General features: G+C 42.1%; 1 protein-coding gene across 1 annotated transcript in view; it reads right to left on the reverse strand.

Moving 5' to 3' along the window:
* Window positions 1–4,266: 4,266 nt before the first annotated feature.
* The window catches only part of REEP5 (receptor accessory protein 5), a 36,470-nt gene continuing 14,827 nt past the window's right edge, over window positions 4,267–25,909 (reverse strand). The window contains exons 3-5 of the mRNA XM_059175670.1: window positions 21,819–21,957; window positions 12,076–12,244; window positions 4,267–6,646 (exon numbers count right to left, since the gene is read on the reverse strand). Coding sequence (XP_059031653.1) covers window positions 6,597–6,646; window positions 12,076–12,244; window positions 21,819–21,957 — 358 coding nt within the window. The 3' untranslated portion in view covers window positions 4,267–6,596. The remainder of the gene's footprint in view (window positions 6,647–12,075; window positions 12,245–21,818; window positions 21,958–25,909) is intronic.

The raw sequence follows: 25,909 nt of genomic DNA on the forward strand, positions 1-25,909 counted from the left end.
AGAAGTCTCTTTTGGAGCCTTTTACCTTCTCCACTTACTACCCTTTAGGCCTAGTGCACAGTTTCACTTTGGGATCTCTTCATCATCCAGAGTGACTTGCCTCATTTCTTTGCTGTTTTGTATATCCTTATTATGGTATCCTATGCATTCTTTCTTGGGTTACTTCCTTGTTGGTAGCCCATCTTCAGGATCTTCCTGAGAAAAATGCCACTTCTGTGGGAGGGTGGGAGGTAAATGTACTTACACCACATATGAAAGCGTCCTCATTCTACCCTCACACATTCAAACCCTCACACAATTCGGCTGAGTATAGAATTAGAATTGAAAATTGTTTTATTTCAGAAGTTCAAGTATATGGTTTCATGGTCTCCTTGCTAATGTTATAGGTGCAGGAAGTCCATACCATTGTAGTTCCTGATTTTTTCTTAATTTGAGAGAGAGAGCATGAGTGGGGAGGAAGGACAGAGGGGGAAGGAGAGCAGACTCCCTACTGAGCAGGGAGCCTGACAGTGGGGCTCGATCCAGGACCCCAGGTATCATGACCTGAGTCAAAGGCAGACGCTTAACTGACTGAGCCACCCAGGTTCCCAGTTCATGATCTTGTCACCTACATTTTTCTTGTTGAAACACATCTCAGAATTCTAAAATATCACAATAGTGTGCTTTATGTGGGAGCTTTTTTGTCTATTGTGCTGGGTACCTAATGGGCCCTTTCAATTTGGAAACGTGTTCAAATCTGGGAGTTTTCCTAAAAATTTCATCGATGGTTTTTCTACCCTTTCTGATCTTGGAACTCCTTATTCTGGATATTGGACATGCTGGGTAAGTTCTCAAGTTTTCTTATCTTTTTCCCCCCCTTATTTCCATTTCTTTGCATTTATGTTCTATTTCCTAGAATTCCTTAGCTCTGTCTTCTAACCCTTTTGTTGAACTTTTTTTTTCTTTTTTTTTTTTCTTAAAGTATTTTATTTATTTGACAGATCACAAGTAGGCAGAGAGGCAGGCAGAGAGAGGAGAGGAGGAAGGAAGCAGAGAGCCCGATGCGGGGGCTCGATCCCAGGACCCTGAGATCATGACCTGAGCTGAAGGCAGAGGCTTAACCCACTGAGCCACCAGGCGCCCTAAGGTGTTCTGTTTTTATGTGAGAATTCAGAGAGCTCTAAAAACCAGGCTGCCACAGCCCTTGGTCTAGATGACCTGTGGGAAGGCAGAGGCTTAACCCACTGAGCCACCCAGGCGCCCCGAACTTTTCATTTTTCTTGTATTTTCAACTCACACTCTCTTGTCATCTGAGTATTTCCTTTTTCTAGCATTTTTAAAAAGGTTTTTACTTATTTATTTGAGAGAGAGACAGCACGAGGTTGGGGCAGGGGGAGCCAAGGTGGAGGGTGACGCAGAGACTCTCTCAAGCCCACTCCACACACTGAGCACAGAGCCAATGTGGGGCTCAATCCCACAACCCTGAGATCATGACCTGAGCTGGAACCAAGAGTCCGACTCAACCAACTGAGCTACCCAGGCGCCCTGCATTCTGTTTTGTTTTGTTTTGTTTTGTTTTAAATTTATTTTACAGAGAGAGAGAGATCCCAAGTAAGCAGAGAGGCAGGCAGAGAGGAAAGGGGAAGCAGGCTCCCCGCAGAGCAGAGTCCGACGCGGGGATCCTGAGATCACGACCCTAGCCGAAGGCAGCGGCCCAACCCACTGAGCCACCCAGGTGCCCCTCCCCCGCATTCTGTTCTTTTTTTTTTTTTTTTTTTTTATAAACATGTATTTTTATCCCCAGGGGTACAGGTCTGTGAATCACCAGGTTTACACACTTCACAGCACTCACCAAAGCACATACCCTCCCCAATGTCCATAATCCCACCCCCTTCTCCCAACACCCCTCCCCCTATGATCTCCCTGATATGAGGAAGTGGTGATGCAACATGGGGGCTTAAGTGGGTAGAAGAAGAACCCCGCATTCTGTTCTTAATTCATAAGTGTCATTCTTCTCAGGGGGTATGGTTTGTATATTTTTGCTTCCAATTTCCTTTTTTGTTTTTATTTTGATCCCTTATATGTTAAGCGGATTTCTTAGATTGACAGCTTTTTAAGAGTAAAAAACCCATTAAGTTGATTGGAAGTTCTAGGCACGTAGGAAGGGCTTGCAGACTGTTTCACTAAAAAGGGGTATCTGGCTCAAATATCCTTTTAGGGGAAATTTCCAACATTAGAAATGTTTTAGGTTGATCTGTTCCCTAGAGAGGAGTCCAATAAGCTTCCAGGAGGATAAAGGTCTCGGAGCCCAGTGGGAGAAGGTGGAGTGAGAGAAATGGGTCTCAGCATTGAGTCACTCAATCCTGTTTTGTTTGCTTGTTTTTAAAGATTTTATTTATTTGAGAGAGACAGCGCTAGTTAGAGAGTGCATGAGCAGAGAGGAAAGGGAGAAGCAGGCTCTTCGCTGAGCAAGGAGCCTGTTGGGGAACTAAATCCCAGGACCCTGGAATTATGACCTGAGCCGAAGGCAGCCACTTAACTGAGCCACCCAGTGCGCCCCTCAATCCTTTTTTTAATAAAACTTCCGTCCCTCAATTCTGCCTGTGTCCTCCCCACTCCAAAGATCCTCTTACTATCTCTGGAGGACAGACTGCCAGTCTTTCACTTGGAAGAGGGATAAGGTATTCCTTTACCATTTCTTTATTTTTTTAAGTTTCTTCCCAACAGTAAGATTGCTCTTTGTAGTTATTTGGATATTGGGGGTGACTTTATAATGAAATCTCTATACCAGAGAGATGAGGTATGGTAGACAATAATGTGCACCCTCCTCCTCCCAAAAAAGCCGCTATATTACCTTACATGGCAAAAGGCCTTGCAGGTGTGATTAAGTATCTTCAGCTGGAGAAAGTGGCCTGTATTATCCAGGTGGACCCAACGTCATCAAAAGGAGCCTTCTAAAAGGGAAGCGAAGTAGGAATACTAAGGGGCCACAGGCCAACGAATGCAAGCAGCTTTCAGCTGAGAGAAATAAGGAAAAGGATTCTTCCCTACAGCCTCCAGGAGAAATGCAGCCCTGCAGACCCGTTTGAATGTCTTATCTCCAGACCCGTAAGCTACTAAAATTTATACTGTTTTGGGCCATTACATTTGTGGCGATGTGTTACAGCAGCATTAGGAAACACACACGTGGTGAACTAATGAGCTAAGACAAATTCTTTCCAGACGTTGGGATTCTTGATGCCGCTAGTAGTTTCTATGAGTTCTCAACCCCAGCTACATATTAGAACCACCCTAGATTTTTAAAAAGTGTACTGGTGGCCTGTAGATTAATGTCAGAATTTCTGGTAGTGGAGGCAGATAACCAGCATTTTTGGCAAGCTTCTCAGGTAATTGTAATATGCAGCCAGATCTAAAATCCAATGTATACTAAGTGTAAGGATAGCATTTACCTAATTTGATGGTTTTACCTCAAAGTGTGGTTCCTGGACCATCAGCATCACCTAGGAATTTACTGGAAATGCAATTTTTTCAGTCCCACCTCAGACCTGAATCAGACACTCTGGGGGATGGGACTAGCAATCTATTTTAACAGTCCTCTCCCCCCCCCAGAGAAAATCCAATAAACACTGAAGTCTGAAAACCAGCAATTTAAGCAAAGAACCTCCTTATTGCTCTTAGTCCTTTATGACACTTGTGTTATACAGGGATTTTATAAACTAATATTGTAGTAAAGAGCCAGAAAAGCGTTTAATTAAGGTCATTCTCAAATATGTTTACTTTCCTACTGCACTACATAGAACTTAGTATCTGATGGCTAAGGATGTGAACTCTTACTCCAAACACCGTGATTCTAGGTAAACAGACATGTAAAAGCAGATGTAGAAGATACAGCGGATCAAAACACAGCCTCCAGAAGCAGGTATTCTTAATAAAATTCTCACATTCTCCTTCCTTGGTCTCTTAAGTACTGAGTAATTTGTAGGTACCTACAAATACACTTAGAGGCAACCACCTTTTCTGAGACTGTGTGTTAACACGATATGCGGTAGAAAGCAGCTTAGGTTTCCTTTCAACCTAATTACTGCTAGAAAGTTTGCATGATCGGTATGTTCTCCTTCTGGAGTCCTTCCTCGACAGGTCATGGCCGCCAGGGTAAAACCTCAGGCCAGGTGAGGAATGCGGTCATAAACAGCCATGTTTCAGGTTCATTTACCTGGATTTACTTCAGACTTCACTTAAATGATCCTAGATTTGTTTAAAGCCCCAGAAAATAAAATGAAACAACAGTTTAATGAGATAATGGAAGTTTATTTACATCCATTTCCATTTAATATATCACATCTTCAGGATGGGCGGCAACCTATTTGAAAGCTATGCTCATTCTCTTCAGGCTGTGGGTAGAAGCTTCTCCCCAGAGCGGCAGTAACTCCTGGTCTGAAAACTTTCAAGTAGGGGAAGAATTGTGGAGATTCAGACTTTACTTTCCCCAAAACACCATCTACCAATAAATGCTTATCTTCTAGCTAGAAACAGGCTCAATCAGTTTTCCAAACACTCTAGCCACGGCAATGTGTTCTTTGGGAAATCTAAACTGGGACAGGATTGCTCAACTCATTCATTAACTTCTCCGGTCATTAATATGTACACCCTGATTGCCAAAAATAGTAACTTAAATTTCTTACAGAATGCACTATAGGGAAAAGCCAGAAAGACAAAGAAAAATTGCATTCACAATATATTTTCTTACTGTAGTAGTTTTTACACTGGTATCAACCTGTAAGAAGTTATGAGCAGGAGTAACATTTGTATTTCCCCAACTTGCATGATAAATGTTTTGTATACTGAAAGTTACGTATTCTGTATGATAGAAGTTGCTGATTTTCATTCTTCTGCCACCAAGAGAAGTGTAATTTCTTAAGGGAAAGGGATTTGAATGCTCCTAGAGGTTTTTGTTTTTTTAAAATCTAAGGCTTGATTTTTCTCCCAATAACCATTAGTTTCTTATTTTTCTGAAAGTTTTTCTTTTCTTAAAGGTAAATTTAATAAAATGCCTTATGATTACCATGGTTTTGCCAGGAAGAATAAATACTCTAATCTATATTATAATATTTAGGTGATAGTGTCCCTAATTTTTGATGTCTTTGATATATTTTACATCAAGAGATTTCATTACGGTCTTACCTGTTACCCAAAAGAGAACTAATCCTCTCTTTTTGCCTTAAAGGGTATTTTACAGGCTGGATATTTAAACTTATTCATTTTGTTACACTCAGTTTTGTTTCAGTCAGTGTAATCTAATTCAGAAGGATCCTAGCAGTATCGTTGGTGTGAAGCTCGGTTTTTCTCATCCAGACAAGTTGTCCAGGTTCCTATAAGCTGGCTGATCAAGCTGGAAATCTTTAGTTTTAACTTTTTGTTCTATACTTAAACTACATAGTTATCTGCAATTTATCAAAACGAAGTGTAAAGATGAAAGCATTCAAATGGACCACAAATGATTCTGACTTGTAAACTGGGGAGGCCTCTAGCGTTGGACCTTAAAGGCCAGAGAAAGAAAGTGAAGGCAGTTTGACTTCACTGCTAATGGGACAACAGGCTCTATCATCCTTCATTCTCCCAGAACTGCTCTCAGAGCCTGGTGTCATTAGCACGTAACTGCTCACAATACAAACAAGAACATACATGTAATCAAAGGTGGGCAAGTCTAGGGATTCTTTAAACTGGTTAAAAAAAAGACTAGGTAAAAAAAAAAACAAGACTAAACCAACATGTTACTCAGCTCTGAAGGAGAAACCAGGGATGGTTTCCATTACGGCATCTTAAAAACAGACAAATCGAAAGCCCATAAACAGATTTTTTGAAAGGCCACAAGACACTACTACTAGTTCTACAGGGAGCTGGGAGCTGTGTATTCTGGTGTGTGGGTACCTTTCCCCCATTCATCACTAAAGTGACTGCTAAACACAGCTCTTCTGGTGTTCAGCTGCTGCAGTGTTCGAACAACCCGGCCAGGCCCCAGTCAACTTCACTGATCACTTAACTATTCATTGGAAATATCGGTCATTTGCCTTAATTTTCTGAAGACTTACTTAACAAATCACACCAGCACACCGGAGCCTTTAGCTTTTGGCAGGTACTCCCCGTGAGCATTATACCTGTTACAATCAGACAGAAACATTTCCCTACATATATGTTATGCACAAATACATTAAAAACATTTAATACAAAATTGTACATTACATGAAGTAGAACCTTAAAGATTATCCTAAAATGGAAGTACAGAGAAAATGCATGCAGAGGGCCTGTTGAAGCACAAAGCCAATGGGATATATAATTTCAAGTTTGTATTTCCTGTAGAATGATAACCTATCTTTTTCTACCCAGAGGCAAAATATATTTTCCAAAAATGTGGACACTGCCCATTGCATTAAATTTAAGTGCTCCCTATGTATGTAGACAACAAAAGCAAAAAAAAAAAAAAAAATTCCTTTTTTTAATATATCAAAAATGTTTTCCAAGGCAACATTATTAAATGATTATACCACAGTCCCTAATGTAACACCAAGCGCTAACAGGAAGATACAGCGAGGGCAGAAACGTTTCATCCAGTCAGTGGTTTAGGTGCTCTTCTTTTCTTCACCTAGTAAATTCACCGCTGCCTTCTTGGCTATGAGGAGGAAAGAAAATTGTGTCAAGGCAACTTGCAGTACAGGCTCTGTGCCAACTGTAGTGACTAGTTGGCCACTTGCGTGACTCCCACATAGACAACAGCACACTGAGGTTTGCAGCCGGGCTAAGAGTTTCCAGGAGATGGACGCGAGACCTCTTCAGAGCACAGACCCTGAGTACTCCGGCAAAGTTCTTCAGGGTCCTCTGGCCCAGCCCCCTTATGGTAGTAGTGTCATCTAAGCCATCTGCCCCCCTTGAAGGAGCACAAGAAGCAGAGATTCCTGATGTGTTCAGGCCTTCCCCTGTACAACCACCAAATTCTCATTTGCGTCTGGAAGCTCACCTGTATAAGTGGACTATGTCCTACTCTGACGACATCTAGGTCGTCATCCCATGGTGACAAAAGAATCAGAGAAAGTCCTCCCTCCCACAACCCAGAAATTACGGAATATTTATACACATTTATATTCTCTTCACTGTGCCGCCATTTCCCCCTATGATGGGAAGAGTTTGCTGTAAGTGTTCCAGTTGGTGGCAAGATGCCCCATTCATCAAGAAAATATTCTTTTATCTGTGGGAGACTAAACTCTCCTCTTCCTAATTACCATGTGACTTGGAACAAACTAAGAATTAGTGTGGTGTGTGTGATGGGAGTGGGGGATTCTGGAAGCCTCCAGAGCCTCCTGGGAGGATCTACAAATCTGTCTTTGACGGCACCTGGAGTTCAGCGATGCCAGTCCGGCCCTGTTCACCAGCAGCCTGAAGGCTGTCCTCACTTCCTTAATTAAAGTCGCTGAACAGAGTTAACAAGAAATTGTAACCTTTCTCTTAAGTAGCCCATTGTAAAAATTTACTAACTTGAGAATCTAGAAGTTGTGAGAAATGTCTGGAATGTGTCAGCATGTTAAGTCCATCCTAATTTATTTTCATTCTTACACTCCTATTTAGGAATGGATCCTATCAAAGTAAAATTGGATTTTGGAGTATTGAGTTCTAAGACCAAGTGACTGAGAAATGTGAGTGAACTAGACAGAAGTGATGTCACAGGAGGCTGCTGGTTAGGCTCAGGGGAGGAACAGAATGGAAATCTCTTAAAAAGAAACTGGCAATCCCCACGTGGGAGGACATGAAGGTACAGGTCAATAAACACTTAAAACTGTAGGAAAATGAATGCAAGTAGACTGGAGCGGTGGGCCCAGCAGTCTGGCAGAGAGCGAGGCGTGTGGGGGGAAAAGCGAGAACATATACGTGCCGCTGGAGAGCTGTCCTGGGGAACTCACCTGCCCTGGGGTCAGGCCAATTCTCAACCCCCACTTTCTAATTACTATAGAGTTCTCAAAACACAAACAGTAATTCTATGTCCCTTGCCACTTTTCTCCAACTTCTAAAACCCTTCCTGTGCCCTCTGGAATTTAAGAACCAATGAAGCATCAGCAAAACCTCCTCTATCTCCATCCAACTGTCCGAATGTTTCTTTTGCCTTCTTGCTTTTACAGAAATCTGGCTGTCCCCTGAGGACACTGCTTTTCTCAAGTGGGGGCTGGTTGGTTGTTTTGAGTGCAATTTAATTAACATAGAGTGTATTGTTAGTTTCAGAGGGAGAATTTAGAGATTCCTCAGTTGCCTACAACACCCAGTGCTCATTCCATCACGTGCCCTCAATGCCCATCACTCAGTTACCCCACCACGGTGGTGACTTTTTTTTTTTCTTCATTCCTTGACACTAGTACAGGTGGTTCTGGAGGGTTGGGTAGGCAGTCTCAGTTCTTCACTGCCACGTCCAGAATCTCATGTCATCAGATTGTATATGCCACCAGGCTTTCTCTTCCCAATCCCTTCCGACCCTTGGGCTATGCTGCCTCATTTCTTGAAGATTTTATCTCCAAAGTTAGTATCACTCTCTCACACCACTCTTATTTTAATTATTGGTGATTTCTGTATTCTTCCAATATTGTGGCCTCCCAGCTACCCCCTCCAATAACCTTTCATTCCATCCTACAGACCCCAGCCTCTCTACCTACCCCGGCACTCACTCCATGACCCTCATCACTTCCGGTGACCACAGTCCCTCTGCAGTCTCAGAGTCAAGCATCCCACTGGCCCCCACCACTTCCACCCTTTGAGGCTCACACCCTCTGCTATCCGGATTCAGAGTTCTCCCCACCACCTGCTTTTAAACCCATCGGTCCTACCCCCTCTTTTCCACTGTTCCGCACTCCCTTTGTGTCCTCCTGTCCCTCCTCGGACAGCTTAAGTGCAACTGTCAGACACTAACTACTCCATGGTCCCACTCGCACTTCACAGTTTCTGACGCAGCCCTCCACTGAGTTTTGCAGCTGCACCCATGCAGCCGAATGTGGCTGAAGGAACACCTCAGCAAGCCAGCTTCACTGTAAATTCCTGAACACAAATCTCCAGTGAGCCGCTAATCCTCCTGGCAGCCCCGTGACACCGCCCTGGTTTGCCCACTCTCCCACTGGCTGGGCCATCCCGCCCATGCTCATGAGGTCCTTGTCGCCAGCAGCTGTCACACTATCGTGGCAGAGGGGAGCAGCTGCAAGACAGAGCTGATGGCCCACAGAAACGAACTGTTGTTACCTGACCCCATCCGAGGCCATGATTTCATATCGTCTCTTCCTGTCCCTTCCTCTCTCTGCTGACCTTTCCTGTTCTTTTCCTGAGAAAGGTGGAGCAGTCAGGGGGTGATTTCTGTAAGCTCCCACCACCACATAAACTCCCCTGCCAACATCTCGACTCCAGTGAGAAAGCGATGTACCCCTGGGAACGCCAACTCCCTCGGCCACTCTGGAGAGCAGGAAGAAGTTTTCTCAAAAAGTTAGCAATAGAGCGAGTCAGCAAGTGAACTAGTAGGTGTTTACCCAAAGGGTACAAAAACACAGATTCGAAGGGGCATGTGCACCCCAATGTTTATAGCAGCAACTGTCAAGGATAGCCAAAGTATGGAGAGAGCTCGAATGTCCACGAAGAGGTGAATGAACAAAGAAGATGGGTGTGTGTCTATATATATCTAAGTGAAATAAATCAGAGAAAGACAAGCACCATATGATCTCCCTCACATGGAATTGAAGAAGGAAAACAGATGAACATATGGGGGGAAAGGAAAAAAAGGAGGGAGGGAAACAAACCCTAAGAGACTCTTAATGACAGAGAACAAACAAAGGGTTCCGGGAAGGAGGTGGGGGGCTGGGTAGGTGGGTGGTTATTCAGGAGGGCGCTTGTGATGAGCACTGGGTGTTGTATGTAAGTGAGGAATTCTACCCCAGAAACCAACGCTGCACTGTATGTTAACTATCCAAAATTTGAATAAAATAAATAAATCATAAACTGTTGTGCCCCTGTGACCAATCCTGTTTGGAACCTAGATCCCAGTTCCTCTGGGCTAATTAAGGTCGGAGCTCCAACAGTTCTCCCCTCACTTGTATCAGTTTTTTTGTTCTCTACTGGATCATTCCCACTAATCTTCAAACATATGTAGTTCCTGCCACTTTAAGAAGAAAAATACACCCTCAGGACCCTAGTTCCTCCTCCCAGCTGGCAGTCCCATGCTTCTCCTTTTTCAGGAAATTTCCCAAAAGTCTCGCCTCTTTTCTCAGCTTTGCCTCCCATCTCTCACATCCATTCCGATCAGGATTTCAGTCTCACCACTTCACCAACTGTTTTGTCAGAATCACTAGCGCCTTCCTCCCTGCAGAGCGTGACAGCCCGTTTTCAGTTGTACCTTACTTGACCTGTCTGCAGCATGTGACACAACGGACCCCTCCCTCCTCTTGGAAACACTGTCTTCACTTGGCCCCGAGGACAGCAGTCACATGGCTTTCCTGCTGCCACAACTGGCCACTCACTACCAATAGGACGTGTCCACTGCTTCTCATTTCCCCAATCTCCAAACATTGGGGACCCCTGGCTCAGTCTTAAACCTCATCTTTTCTAACTATATTCACTCCCCTTGTGATCTCATCTCGTCTCTTGTCCAGAGCTGACTTCCTTGTTTTCCCCTCTAAACCAGATGCATCTAGTCTTCCCCGGCTCAGCAGCAATTCTATCCTTCCATCTCTTCTGGCTGAAAGGCTTGGCTTCATGCATGACTCCTCTCTCCTACTCCACGTCTGATCCCTAAGCAAATCCTAGTGGTTCCCCCTTCAGAATACACCAAGACTCCAATGACTTCCAGCCTCCTACTGCTACTACTACCACCCAAGCCACTGTCGTCCTCTCCACGTGGATCACTGCAAGCCCCTTATGACTGGTCTCCTGATTTCTCCCTGTCCCCCTTCAGTCTTTTTTTTTTAATATTTATTTGTTTGACAGAGAGATCACAAGTAGGCAGAGAGGCAGGCAGAGAGAGAGGGAAGCAGGCTCCCCACTGAGCAGAGAGCCCCATGCCCGATGCGGGACTCGATCCCAGGACACTGAGATCATGACCTGAGCCGAAGGCAGAGGCTTAACCCACTGAGCCACCCAGGCGCCCTAGTCTCTTCTTAATACAGTGGCCAAAGAGATCCTGGGAAAGCACAGGAGGGATCATGTTCTCTGCTCAAAGTTCCCCAACAGCACCTGTCTCACAAGGTTAAAGCCAAAGCCTCTACAGAAGCCTATGAGGCCGTCTGTAATCGGTCTTCCTCCAGACTCCACTCCCCAACCTCTCTGACCTTACTCCTCCTTCTCTTGCCTGGTTCACTCCCTTCCAACCACACCGCTCCCGCCTCCGCTTTGCACATGCAGTTTTCTCTGTGCAGCAAATCCTTCCCCATGGTTTCCTTCAAGTCTGATCCAGGATGGCCTTCTGGTGAGGATTCCTTAAATCATTCTATTTAAAATTAGTAACTTCCCTTCAGCCCCCAGAACTCCCTATCGATCTATCTATCTGCTTTATTTTTCTCTACATCATCAGCTGACTGTATCCTGTAACTTTAAAATCTTATTGTATCTCTCAACAAGAGTGGGGGCTTCACAAGTTCAAGGAGTATGGTCTGTGGTTCACTGGCTCCTCCCCAGAGCTACAAGCAAGCTTGGCACATACTAAGCACCTCAATAAATAAATGTTGAATAAATGAATCAGAAGGCGTGAAAGGGCATTCTCTGGACCTATTATAAAAGCATATTAAACAGTTCAACCTGAGATGAATTAAAGAGATTATACCTGTATATAAATACAGATGATTCTCTAAAATCTCTGCCCAGCACAGGAAAGTCATTTTTTCCTAATATGCTGACCAAACAGTACCTTAAATGCAGCAGGGTGGAAGAATCTTGGGAAAAGCAAAGGGCAACAGGCAAAGTGTTGGTCAAGAGATCACAGAGCTGCTCTAGCATTTAGCTGAGGAAAGCTTACAGGAGAGGAGGAGAAGCAGCTTGTTATTTGGGCCCAGGACACCCTAGGTCCTCCCACCTGCCCTTGAGTCTTACCTTCTTTAGTGATGGTATCTACAGTCTCTTTGGCTTTGTCCTTCAAGTCATTCACCATAGTGTCCACCTGGGACTCATGCTTCAGGAAGATAGGTTGAATGATACGCTTGTAGAGCAGTTCGGCCCCGTTGGAAGGGCTCGGGGCCATGCACCACAACAGGAAGCCACACTGCACAGGAAGACAGACAGCATGGTAACCATGGTAATGGGACAGGCAGCAGGCATTCTGACCACACACACTGCCACTATTGCTCTACGGATGGCCCTGCATCAGCTATGTTCTCCAACAGCATTTCCAGTATTTTCTTTCTTTCTTCTTTTTTTTTTTTTTTTTTGTTTAAGATTTTATTTATTTATTTGACAGAGAGAGAGATCACAAGTAGGCAGAGAGGCAGGCAGACAGAGGTGGGGGGGAAGCAGGCTCCCCCCTGAGCAGAGAGCCCAATTCGGGGCTTGATCACAGGACCCTGAGATCATGACCTGAGCGGAAGGCAGAGGCTTAACCCACTGAGTCACCCCGGCGGCCCTCCAGTATTTTCTGTAGGCTACAAGTGTGTTTTTCTTAGATGGAAAAAACACCTGACAAATAACCTAGTAAGGAAAAGCTGAGACTGAAAAAAGGGGAATACACACCATGTCCTAAAGCTTAACTTCTGTCCTAACTTGAATCACTTTTTAGTTTATAGCTGCAAGAAGTTGTATTAATCAGAACTCTTAAAAATCAGAACAACACAGTATTTACCTGCATGAGTAAAGAAAGCTCTGTCTAGATAAGCCTCATATCTACAAGGTTTATTCTCACTGGCTTACCCCAGTAGGTCTGTCACATTTATTCATCTGTTATAGACAAAATACCCTGGCCATGTTTTGAATTCTTCCCTTAGCAGAATCTCAGTTTTTGGTAGTTTTTGCCTTCCCGGAATCCTTACAGTCAGCTCTCCATCATCTTCCCCTTTGAATGTAGGTATCATTCCTAACGCTTTCTTTTGGCATTGAAATAAAGTAAAATAATTATCTTTCCTAACTCTACTTCACCATTGGGATAAAAAATGGACAAGAATTATGTCCAAACACACACACACACACACACACACACACACGAATTATGCCCTAAAAACTTAAAAAGCAAAAACTGTCATGTTCTATTTATGTCCAAGAAAGTTTTACTGTTTGTTCAAATGACAACTACTCAGCACTTTAAGTTGTCCCAGAAGCTTATTCTTGTCAAGATACCAAGCAAAAAAGGGGATCTGCACAGTGACATGCTCATTTCCCTAGAAAGTTAAATAAACAACCTACTGGATTCTCTCAATTTAAAAGGTTCTAACTGTATTGTGTTCCACACAGCCCAGGTGATATAAAAAAACAGAAGGCACTTCTTGAGATTCCCAATCTGTCCATTTTACAACTTCTTAAAGAAAAAAATCTCCCACTTCTTATGCTATTAAATTAAACTCTAGGGGTGTCTGGGTGGCTCAGTGGGTTCAAGCATCTGCCTTCAGCTCAGGTCATGATCCCAGCCCCGAATCGGGCTCTCTGCTCAGCAGGGAGCCTGATTCCCTTCCTCTCTCTCTCTCTCTGCCTGCCTCTCTGCCTACTTGTGATCACTCTCTGTCAAATAAATAAATAAAATCTTGAAAAAAAAAATAATTAAACTCTATACCCTTACTCCTTCTTATTCCAATCCAAAGAATGTATTCAAATAATCAAGAAGCTACAATGCTTTTCTAAGATAGTCTTTTAAGTCTGCTCTGGAGATGCAAAACTGGTAAGGGGCTAATACCAATAACAGAGAACTTGAGCTTAAAATGCACATATTCGTGCCCAAGAGCTCGCTCCACTCAAGAACCATGTTGGCTCTGAGAAATTTCTATTGGATTTTGGGCTTCTACTATGCTCAGAATACAAACGAAACACAAGTTCTCAAAAGATGACTCTCTAGATTATCTGAACTACAGAACTCTGGAAAAATAGTATTCATGAATCAGAATTTGATACAGGCACAGGAGAGCAGGGGTCCAAGCTTTCAAAAGACAGGGGTTATCAGACTGGGTTTCAAACAAATTACAGTACAGCTATATGCTTCTTATAAGAAACACACTTAAGACAAAGCCAACTAGGAACACTAAATAAAAGAGTGAAAAGAAGTATATCAAATACCAACTCTCAAAACAGCTCATTTAGTAATATTAACGGTAACTAAACATTATTTAAGGCAAAGTAAGTAAATCATGATAAAGAAGGAAAACAATTTGCCAAGAAGATTCACACAAACCTACATATCTTTGAAAATACAAATCATATACAGTTTTGTATCTATGTGTGTAATTATAGAATTGTCTAGTTATGTAATTTTTGTTTTTATAATTTTATAATTACATAATTATAGATAGCTTCCAAATATAGCTTTGAATTATGTAAATTAAAAAGTCAGAATTATGGGTGCCTGGGTGGCTCAGTGGGTTGAAGCCTCTGCCTTTGGCTCAGGTCATGATCTCAGGGTCCTGGGATCGAGCCCCACATCGGGCTCACTGCTCAGCGCGGAACCTGCTTCCCCCCCGCCGCCTGCCTCTCTGCCTACGTGTGATCCCTCTCTCTGTGTCAAATAAATAAATAAAATCTTTTTTTTAAAAGTCAGAATTATATACATAAATGGAGAAAATCCATAATCACAGATTTTTAACACTTCCACCAGGAATTGATATATGAAACAAACTAGAAACTAATTAAGAACAAGGAACACAAAAATAAAAATCTTCATCTAGAGGTATACAGACCTCTCCAACCAACAAACTGATTTTAAGGCAATTACATATTACAGATATAGAGATTAAAAACGAGCAGGCTCAGAGAAACTGGATTCTAATCCTGGTTCTGCCACTTACTAGTAAGTAACTCACTTTGCCTCAATTGTTTAAGTCTGTACAGACTTTATACTATAAATAGGTGTTAACTGAAATTAAAGAAAAAATGTACCTCATATATATTTTGTAAGAAAGTAAGCAACATCTGGACCATCCAGGATAGCTGGGGCTTTGTCTCTGTCCCAAGAAAACTGTCTTCTACCAACAGCCATGGAAGAGTAACAGCCTAAGTGATTAGCTTTAAATAGGGTAATTATAATCAAATCCCAAAACCAACATGTACCTTTTTTAAAAGAAGATTTTGGGGTGCCTGGATGGCTCAGTGGGTTAAGCCTCTACTTTCGGCTCAGGTCATGATCTCAGGGTCCTGGGATCAAGCCCCACATCGGCTCTCTGCTCAGCAGGGAGCCTGCTTCCCACTCTCTCTCTGCCTGCCTGTGATCTCTCTATGTCAAATAAATAAAATCTTTAAAAAAAAAAAAAAAAGAGTATGTAGAGTATTCAAAGAGATGTGCCATGGACCACTGCATATGAGGCAATAATTTCTTACCAACTATGTTAACTGGAGGGCTAGAAGTGTTGAGTTTTTGTTATACAGGGGTATTTTGCTGTGTTTTACTAGTATTTGGGAAGCCAGTATGGAGTTTTTGATTTATACATCTTAACTTTTACCATTTAAAAATGCAGTAAATAGTCTCCTGGCTGGTATTCCTACGCAGAAGATCTAATTTTCAGGAATGGATTACTGATGAAGTGATAGATGCCCGTATTATAAGCACATCGGGGTCAAGGTGAAGTGGAAATGACTCACTGGATTAGGAATCAGTTGGTATCTATTTTATTTTACTTCATTTGATGACTTGAGATAAAGTCATAAACAACCTAAGAGTCAGTTTTCTCTTCTGTGGGATTTCAGGAAAGTCACAAATTAATGTCCTTAAAGAAAGTACTCAAGACAGCAACAGTATTCCCAAGTCCTACAGTCCTTATTGGTGTTGAAATCTCTGCGGTATTATCTGCCCATGTAAACATCAACCCCTCAGTAATCCAGAAACGCTCATTCAATTCATCTTTTCTGGATGAATTAAGGCAAGACTACCATAGAACCAGAGGTAAGCATGTGTATTTTTGTACCTCTCCAACATGATGAGGCATTCCCTGGTCTGCTCAGGTCTTTCCAGTACCCTTCAGCTACTGTCTTGGGACAGCAAAATAATTACTGCTCTCTACCCACATCATTAGCATTTTCCAGTTTTCAAATGGAAGAGCTTTCTTGTATTAAAAAATAAAGTTAATTACTGTTCAACTCTCATGGTGATATTCAAGCACCAGCTTTTCTAACTCCCTTTTCTTAATCTACATAATTACTCTAGAGCCCAGGAGTACTCTGAACTACACAAATCCGACCATTCTTTTATTATTTTCTTAAAGATATGACTGAATGATTGATTGACTGATTGGAGACAGAGAGGAGCAGAGGGAGAGGAACAAGCAGACTCCCTGCTCAGTGCAGAGCCTGACATGTCTCTCCATCCAATGACCCTGAGATCATGACCTGAGCTGAAATCAAGAGTCAGACGCCCCTCCCCCATCATCTTTTTATTTTTTGTTTATTATTATTTTTTTAATCAAGCTGCCCTCAAAGTGCCGACAGACCGGGCGATGCTCTCACTCCCGAGAGCCAGCCGAAGCCCACTCTTACTGCAGTTCAAACAGCGTGTACTACTTTAACTGACACCTGGCAACATGAGCAGTAACGGACTAACTCCTTAAGTTCGGATTACAGCCAACCAGATAATTCTGTCCACGGTTCTAACGTTGTCACCATCCAGTTTTCTCCTAGAAGCCACATCTCTAAAACAGGGATCTGCTTTATATACAGTTTGGGACCGGGCTGGCCAGAACTAAGTGAATGTCAAAAGCCACAAAAAAAAAAAAAAGAAAAGAAATATTAAATGCGTCCTTACTTAGGTCTCTTTTCTCATCCATACATGACCATGTAATTGTAGCAACGGCATATGGTCTATGCTAGTCCTTAAAAGGGAGTATTTTCGGGGCGCCTGGGTGGCTTAGTCAGGTAAGTGTCTGCCTTTGGCTCAGGTCATAATCCCAGGGTGCTGGGATCGAGCCCCATGTCAGGCTCTCTGCTCAGTGGGAAGTCTGCTTCTCCTCTCCCTCTGCCCCACTCCTCTGCTTGTGTGCTCTCCTTCTCTCAAATAAATAAAACCTATAAATTTTTTTTAAAAAGGGGGAGGAGGTATTTTCCTACCCACTCTGCAATTCAGAGGCTTTTCCTCAGTCTGTTCTCTGAAGTCACTCAGAATATGCACTGCTTTGGGGAGAATGCAATTTGATTGACAGCATAATCAATTTTTAATCATCTCAAGTATATTATCTATTTGGAACGTGCAGTAAATTCTCTCACTTTCACTGATGACTACTAAGGGAGGCACATTTGTTTTACCATTAGGGAAGAAATTTTGCTACAAAGCCATTTTTGTAATGGACTTCAAAACCAAATATAAATGATTTAGTGATTATGTCTTATATTTGGGATCCTCTCTTTACTTCATGTGACCTCCATTAGCAGAGGTGACCAGGAGCTGCCTTGTTCACGTTCTGGGAAGTCTGAGGTCAGCTCCCGGTATGAGTGGTTCTGCTGACAGGACACTATCCACTGCAGCAACCAGGTGGACCCAAGGCAAAAGCCAAGTTTCTTTCCTTAGAGCTTGCACTGTGATGGCACTACCATTAGACGGCTCTTATGAAGGACTTCAAACTGTTTCTAGTTTAAAATATGTGACATCCAAATAACATCATATAAATACTTCTATAAATGCTACATGTCTTTGAATAACATAAACACACAGGAAATCCAGCAGTCTTTGAAATCTTAAACCTTACCACAGGCTTAAAAAAAATCTGTCTTGAAAGGAAAATTCTTCAGCTATCTCACAAGGCATTCGGTGGTCCCGTCACTCAAAATTAAGAAATTACAGGGCGCCTGGGTGGCTCAGTGGGTTAAGCCGCTGCCTTCGGCTCAGGTCATGATCTCAGGGTCCTGGGATCGAGTCCCGCATCGGGCTCTCTGCTCAGCAGGGAGCCTGCTTCCTCCTCTCTCTCTGCCTGCCTCTCTGCCTACTTGTGATCTCTCTCTGTCAAATAAATAAATAAAATCTTTAAAAAAAAAAAAAAATTAAGAAATTACAGATGCCTAGGTGACTCAGTTGCTTAAGCATTTGCCTTTGGCTCAGGTCACAATCCTGGGGTCCTGGGTATGAGCCCCGTCAGGTTCCCTGCTTAGGGGGCGGTCTGCTTCTCCCTCTCCCTCTGCCCCTCTCCCTCCCCCTGCTCATGCTCTCTCTCTTGCTCACTCTCTCTCTCAAATAAAATCTTTAAGGAAAATAAAAATAAAAATGTAAAAATTTTAACTATTTAGCTTTTTGCTTTTGTTTTACCATAAATAGTGCCACCATTATATGTAATGTTCCACAATTTTTTATAATTAATGAATTATGCAAAATTTCTATAGCTATGGATCATTTCTATAGGGGTGTACTGGTTTTTCCAACATTGTTTTTTTAAGTCTCTTTTGTGTAACTGAAGTATAGTTGACAGACAATGTTATCTTAGTTACAGGTGTACAACATAGTGATCCAACACTTACACAGAATATACAAGGCTCACTACAAGTATAGTTACATTTGTCACCACAGTTATCAGTGTTACTGACTATATTCCCTATCTTGCAGTTTTCATCCCTGTAACTTATTTACTTTATAACTGGAATTTTGTACCTCTTAAGCTTCTCCACCTTCCTGCCATCTGACACCACCAGTTTGTTCTCTGTATTTATGTTTGTTTCTGGTTTTTGTTTACTTTGCTTTTAAAATTCTACATATAAGTGAAGTCACATATGGTATCTGTCTTTCTCTGACTTACTTCTCTTGGCATAATACACTCTAGGTCCAAACACGTCGCTGTGAATGGCAATATCTCTCTCTCTCTTTTTTAATGGCTGAGTAATATTCCATCGAGAGAGAGAGAGAGAGAGAGGAAATGTGTGTGTATATACATCTTTATCAATTCATTTATTGACAACACTTATGCTGTTTCCACACTTTGGTTATTATAAATAATGCTGCAAAAAGATGGAAGCGCATATATATTTTTTTGAATTAGTGCTTTCATTTTCTTTGGGAAAATACCCAGTACTAGGATTACTAGGTCATATGGTATATAATTTTAATTTTGAGGAACCTCCTACCGTTTTCCATAATGGCTGCACCAGCTTATATTCTCACCACAAAACATAAAGGTTGTCTTATCTCCACATCCTCACCAACACTTGCCATTTCTTATCTTTTTGATACTAGGCATTCTGGCTGGTGTGAGGTGACATCTCACTGTGGTTTTGATTTGCATTTACTTGATGATTAATAATGTTGAAAAGACACATATTTTCATGTGTCTGTTGGCCATCTGTATGTCTTCTTTGGAAAAATGTCTATTCAGGTTTTCTGCCCATTTTCTAATCAGATTGTTTGGGTTTCTAGTTTGCTTGTTTGTTTAGAGGTGTTGGATTTTTTTTTTTTTTAAGATTTTATTTATTTATTTGACAGACAGAGATCACAAGTAGGCAGAGAGGCAGGCAGAGAGAGAGAGAGAAAGAGAGGGAAGTAGGCTTCCTGCGGAGCAGGGAGCCCGATGTGGGGCTCGATCCCAGGACCCTGAGATCATGACCCAAGCCGAAGGCAGCAGCCCAAACCACTGAGCCACCCAGGCGCCCCTAGAAGTGTTGAATTCTTTATATATTTTATATATTTTGGATATTAACCCCTTTGTAGGTATGTCATTTGCAAATATCTCCTCCCATTTATCAGGTTGCCTTTTTGTTTTGTTCATGGTTTCCTTTACTGTGCAAAAGCTTTTATTTTGATATAGTCCCAATAGCTTATTTTTTGGTTTTGTTTCCCTTGCCTGAGGAGACATATCTAGAAATAGTGGCTAAGTTCAATGTCAAAGAACAATACTACCTCTATTTTCTTTCAAGGAGTTTTATGGTTTCATGTCTTACATTTAGGTCTTTAACCCTTTTTGAGTTTATTTTTGTATATGGTGTAAGAAAGTAGTCCAGTTTCATTCTTTTGATGTGTCTGTCCAGTTTTCCCAGAACCATTTATGGAACAGACTATCTTTTTTCCAATTCTATATTCTCGCCTCCTTTGTCATAGTCAATTAATCATATAAGCATGGGTTTATTTCTGAGGATTCTATTCTGCTCCTTTGATCTGTGTGTCTATTGCTGTGCCAGTGCCCTATTATTTTGGTTACTATACCTTTGTAGTACAGTTTGGGATCTGGGACGTGATACCTCCAGCTCTGTTCTTCTTTCTCAAAACTACCTTGGCTATTCTGGGCCTTTTGTGGTTTCATACACATTTTAGGATTACTTGTTCTAGTTCTATGTAAAATGCTATCAGTATTTGATATGGAATGCACTGAATCTGTAGATTACTTTGAAATACATGTATATGTGTATGTGTGTATATATATTTTTTTCTGTTATTTATTCTTATTTATTTTTATTGTTATTTATACCATATAGTGTGTTGTTTATTTCAACTCTTTTTCACATCTCATATTTTCCCTTGGCTCTTTCCTGTGTTTTCTGGTTTCTATTTCATGTTGCTATATTTCTTCTGCTAGCAATCTATCTTAGAAGTCTCGGTTAGTTCTAATATTTCTACTGCTGACAAGATTTTGTACTTATCATGCTGTCTTTCTTTTGAAATGGTTATACTTTTCAAATATCTTATCAAATATTTTGGTCTGTAAGCTCATCTTCCTCTAGGAGTATCCGCTGCTCTGCTGGGCACTGGGATGGAGGAAAACCACATGCCAATGCATGCTGGTCCCAGTAAGCTGTGGGTAGGAAGCCCCAGGCAGCAGAGGAACCACAGGTCATCACCCTTCTCCTGCTCAACAGCCCCACAGGCCAAGGGAGCACCCTCTGCTCCACCAGTAGCCTGAGGAGATGCTCGTAAGCTGTAACACGCCGCTCAAGGGGGCAGAACAGGAGTGGACCGGGAAGAACCGCCCTGGCCACTTAGTTCCACTCATTTTCCTCAGCACCTCCATAGGGATAGGACTTCTATGCCCAAACCTCTGTTTTAGAAAAAAGTACAGGAGAATGTTTTTTAACTTGGAGGTACAGAAGCAAGACAAAATGTAAAAGTGACAAAGAAAAAGACTGGATGACAGTATTTAAGGCTTCCAATAAAATGTATACCCTATCTATTAGAAGATGTTAACTTTCTCACTCAGAATCAATACAGTTTCAACTTCCTCCTCCTCTTCCTCACATGGTGGTGACCGAGGTTGGTTCTCTACCAAACACAAGGTGTGGCAGGGCAGACCCCGGACTATGGCACCTGCCAATGTTCTCAAAATGACTTCCTCCAAGAGCCCGTTTCACATCTTCCTCCAAACCTTCCCCCAAAGTTAAGAAGTAAGAACTTTTTTCTTCTGGAACAATGACTCCTGCACATCAGTGTGACCATCCAGTGTGAAGAGAGGATCTTGCTGAACTATCAGCAATGCCTGGGTTACGGCACCATATTTCCATCTTTTATTATCAAGCCCATCTTGAATACACAATTGCTTTGGCTGTTTCCAAGACAGTATACAAAACAACTGAGTTGGGCCAATAGGTCTTCCTGTTTCTAAGGGGAGGCCAGACCACAGATGTTCAACATTCAAGCCTTTGTTCCTATGCCTGTGTACGGGTCCTGAGATGGAAATGTATTTTAGTGGTAGGGCACAAAGCAAATCCATAGGTAGAAGGGAAAAAGAGCAGTTCAGGGAAAGCCAACATACCTTCAGCATGTAGTAGAAGGGCACCCATGACAGGAAGAGGTCAGAGAAGAATTCAGCAATGCTGAACACACCATACACTACCCAGTAGGTCAGCCACTGGGTATCATCTTCTTTGTTGGGACTCTCTATGGCTTTAATTCTGAAAGGCAATAAAAAGCACATGTGTCATGTAGGGAGACCTCAGTGAAACACTTTCAAACAGCAGACTCTGACAGCTGGCCCTCTAACACCAAGTAGTGAACTCAGGCAAATGCATGTGCCACGCTACTGAGATAAGAACACAACATAAGGATAGGAAGCAGTGAGGAAACAGTAAGACAAGCCATCGTAACTACTGGTCACCAGTCTTCTAGTCACCAGAAAAACCAACACTAGCTTTCCCCTGGACTTCCACCCTGCCTGTGCCTCCACCCAGGCACCAGGAGATACCACCAATGACTGGGAACCCCCCCGTGGCGTCCTGATGCCAGAGATACATCAAGAATTCTCTCACGGTGGGGCACCTGGCTGGCTCAGTCGGTAGAGCATGTGACTCTTGATCTTGGGGTTATGAGTCTGGGCCCCATGTTGGGTACAGAGATTACTTAAATAAATAAAATTGTTTAAAAAAAAAAAAAAAAGGAGAGAGAGAGAGAGAATTCTTTCATGGTAACTTAGTTCTTAGGTGCTTTTAATAACTGAGGTATATCATGGGTAAATAGAAACTTCTGTAAAGGAACTTCGGGAACACAGTTCAGATACAGCCGGAAGTCTGTAATATACTTTTAACAGACAGGTGAAAGCAAACATCATGTCTTCTGTTTGGTTCTGACTATCATATGTGAGCCTTGGACTGTGATCTCTCCTCCCCTCATCTTAATAGCCTGACTTTCTCAGTACCAACTACCGCTTAAACAAATTTCATTCTGTAAATGAATGGAAATAAATTTAAAATCATCTTTTACTTCTGAATCACAGAAATCTCTTCCAGGCCTGGGAATCTCGTCATTCTAAGCCTGAATGCCACAGTTTTTTTTTAATCCTACCCTGACGTACGTCTGGTTACTTATCATAACTGAGCTGAACTAAAATAGTAAACCAGAAAACGTATGACTCTTGTTAGCCTATGGGATGCGGTAACTATTGAAAATACTTGGTACACAGGTTCCCGAAAGAGACTGTTAGGTTGCTAAATCACGCTGAGTTATTCACTAAGAAAGCCTCTGAACTGGTAAGAGGCCGTTGTGGGTATTATGTTTGTTTGTGTGCATGAGTGTTTTAAGAAAACAACTAAAGGGAGAAAGGTACAGCTGACTGAGATGAGCGCCAATGGCGTGAGGGAGAGAGAGGGAAAAATGATGGCCGCTCTGAAAGTCAAGAGTGTTTCAGTTTACACAAAAGAATCATAAATTGAATTTAAGAAAGCTGCTTATAAAATAATAGCTTGTAACATGGGGACTATGTCCATGTTTTAGCTTTCCTCAGACAGAAGCTGGCAAATGTAATCGAGGGCCATAGACAGGGGTAGGCAAGCACATTAGCCCAAGAACTAACAACGGTATCCCCTTGACATGTAAGGTCATTTTCCTCCCCATTTCTATTTAAGTGGATCTTTTAAGTTATTATGTTGATAAAGATTTTTTTCTTATACATCACACCTGGGCAGAGGGGATGCGGAGGTATAATTCACTTCTGGTCCCGGTCTGAGAAACAAAAGCGATCCATGACTAAGTAACCAAACATGATCCAGTCAACAAACATATCCACACATACACATGAACTAAAATAAATATTCCATGGAAACATTCTGGTATTTTCAATTCCACTCGTGTCATTATTTTTAAGAGGTTAGTCAAGATCCACAGAGTCAAACAGAAAAGCCACCCGAACAGTTCAAGTTCAGTGCTTCAAGGAATAAGAAAGAAAAAAAAAAGTTAGTCCTCTAACTTATGGACACTATGGATTCAAAAGCTTCCTTGTTAACACACTTGGAACACTACGTAGTAACACTGGAAAGCAGGAAGAAAAGAGCTCGAAACTGAACACACAGGCTGACCAGGACTCTGTGGAAAACCAAGGCGGATGAAAGAAGACAGGACCAAGGGTCTTATTAAGCTAAAGATTTTTTTTAAGATTTTATCTATTATAAGATTTTATTTATTTATTTATTTATGATTTTATTTATTTTATTTGAGAAAGAGAGAGTATGCGTGAGTGGGAGGAGGGGCAGAGGGAGAGGGTGAGGGAGCAGCAGACTCCAGGCTAAGCAGGGAGCCCAATCTATGAATGCATCAGGGCTTGACCCCAGAACCATGAGATCATTACCCAACCTGAAGACAGATGCTTAACCCACTGAGCCACCCAGGCACCACCAGAAAATGGCAGTTTTAAGCTCTTCTCTGGGGAGAGAACTAACTAGACTGGGGAGCTTCATCTTTTTGCATCTCGGGTTCCACACCTATAGACAATTTCTTGTTCCTTCTTTCTTGTTGTGACTAAATGATGATGTTATGCCATGTAGACATTTTTAGAAATGAACCTTGTGCTATTTTAAACTAAAACAATAATTAAATGCTTCAATCATATGAGAAATTCTATTAAAAACCTCTTCAGCTGGGGCGCCTGGGTGGCTCAGTGGGTTAAGCCGCTGCCTTCAGCTCAGGTCATGATCTCAGGGTCCTGGGATAGAGTCCCGCATCGGGGAGCCTGCTTCCCTCTCTCTCTCTGCCTGCCTCTCTGTCTACTTGTGATCTCTGTCAAATAAATAAATAAAATCTTTAAAATAAATAAATAAATAAACAAGCAAACCTCTTCAGCTTAAGGGTTCCTAGGTAGCTCAGTTCAGTGTCTGCCTTCAGCTCAGGTCCCAATCCCGGGGTCCTGGGATCGAGCCCCACGTCAGGCTCCCCGCTCAGCAGGGAATCTGCTTTTCCCATCTGTAGCTCTCCCTGTTAGTGCTCTGTCTTTATCTCAAATAAATAAATAAAATCTTTAAAAAAACAAAACAACTACCATTTCCTGAATGCTGTTTACTTACAGACTTCCTCGTCCAGGTGAGTGGACTCAGGTGATTGATTACTCAGCAATGCACTCTCCTGGCTCACACACACTATCACATTTCAAATGATGTAGCAGCTTCTCAGGCAGCATGGAGACCCAAGAAATCTTAAGCAGGGCTCTATGCCTTTAAGTCATTTCCATTTTGGTCAACATGGCACAGCTGAAGACTGGGAGAGGTAGGAACCTAATGTTTTTCCCCAACATATTTATCTATAAGACTATCTTTTCCCCACTTCATATTCTTGCCTCCTTTTCATAGATGAATTGACCATATAAGCATGAGTTTATTTCTGGGCTTTCTATGCTGTTCCATTGATCTATGTGTCTTTGCAGCAGCACCATATTGTTCTACTACAGCTTTGTAACAGACCTTGAATCTGGGACTGTGATACCTGCAGCTTTGTTCTTTCTCGAGATTGCATTTGCTATTCAGGGTCTTTTGTGACTCCATACAAATGTTAGGGTTATTTGTTCTAAGCCTGTAAAAAGTGCCACTGGTGTTCTGATAGGGATTATACTGAATCTGTAGACTGCTTTGAGTAATACGGACATTTTAACAATATTAGTTCTTCCAATCCGTGAGCGTGGTATGTCTTTCCATTTGTGTCCTCTTCATCAACACCTCATAGTTTTCAGAATACAGGTTTTTCACATCCTTGGTTAAATTTTACCTAATAATTTTTAAATTTATAAAAGCCCTATGAAATAGGTATTTTTTAAAAAGACTTTATTTATTTGAGAGAGAGGGAGAGAGAGAGCAAGCATGAGAGGGGAGTGTGTCAGAGGGAGAACCAGACTCCCCACCATACAGGGAACCCCATGCAGGACTTGATCCTGGGACTCCAAGATCATGATCTGAGCCTAGGCAGTTGCTTAACTGACTGAGCCACCCAGGTTCCCCCTATGAAACAGGTACTGTTACTTTCACTTTTGAGGGAAAGTTTGAGGCTCAGGGAAGAAAAATAACATGTGCAGGGCTCGAAGCTACAAAGTAGCAGAGATTGGGGTGCCTGGATGGCTCAGGGAGAGCCAGCAACTCTTGATCTCCAAGT

Source organism: Mustela lutreola, chromosome 5 (assembly GCF_030435805.1).
Source record: "Mustela lutreola isolate mMusLut2 chromosome 5, mMusLut2.pri, whole genome shotgun sequence".
NCBI classification, from domain to species: domain Eukaryota; kingdom Metazoa; phylum Chordata; class Mammalia; order Carnivora; family Mustelidae; genus Mustela; species Mustela lutreola.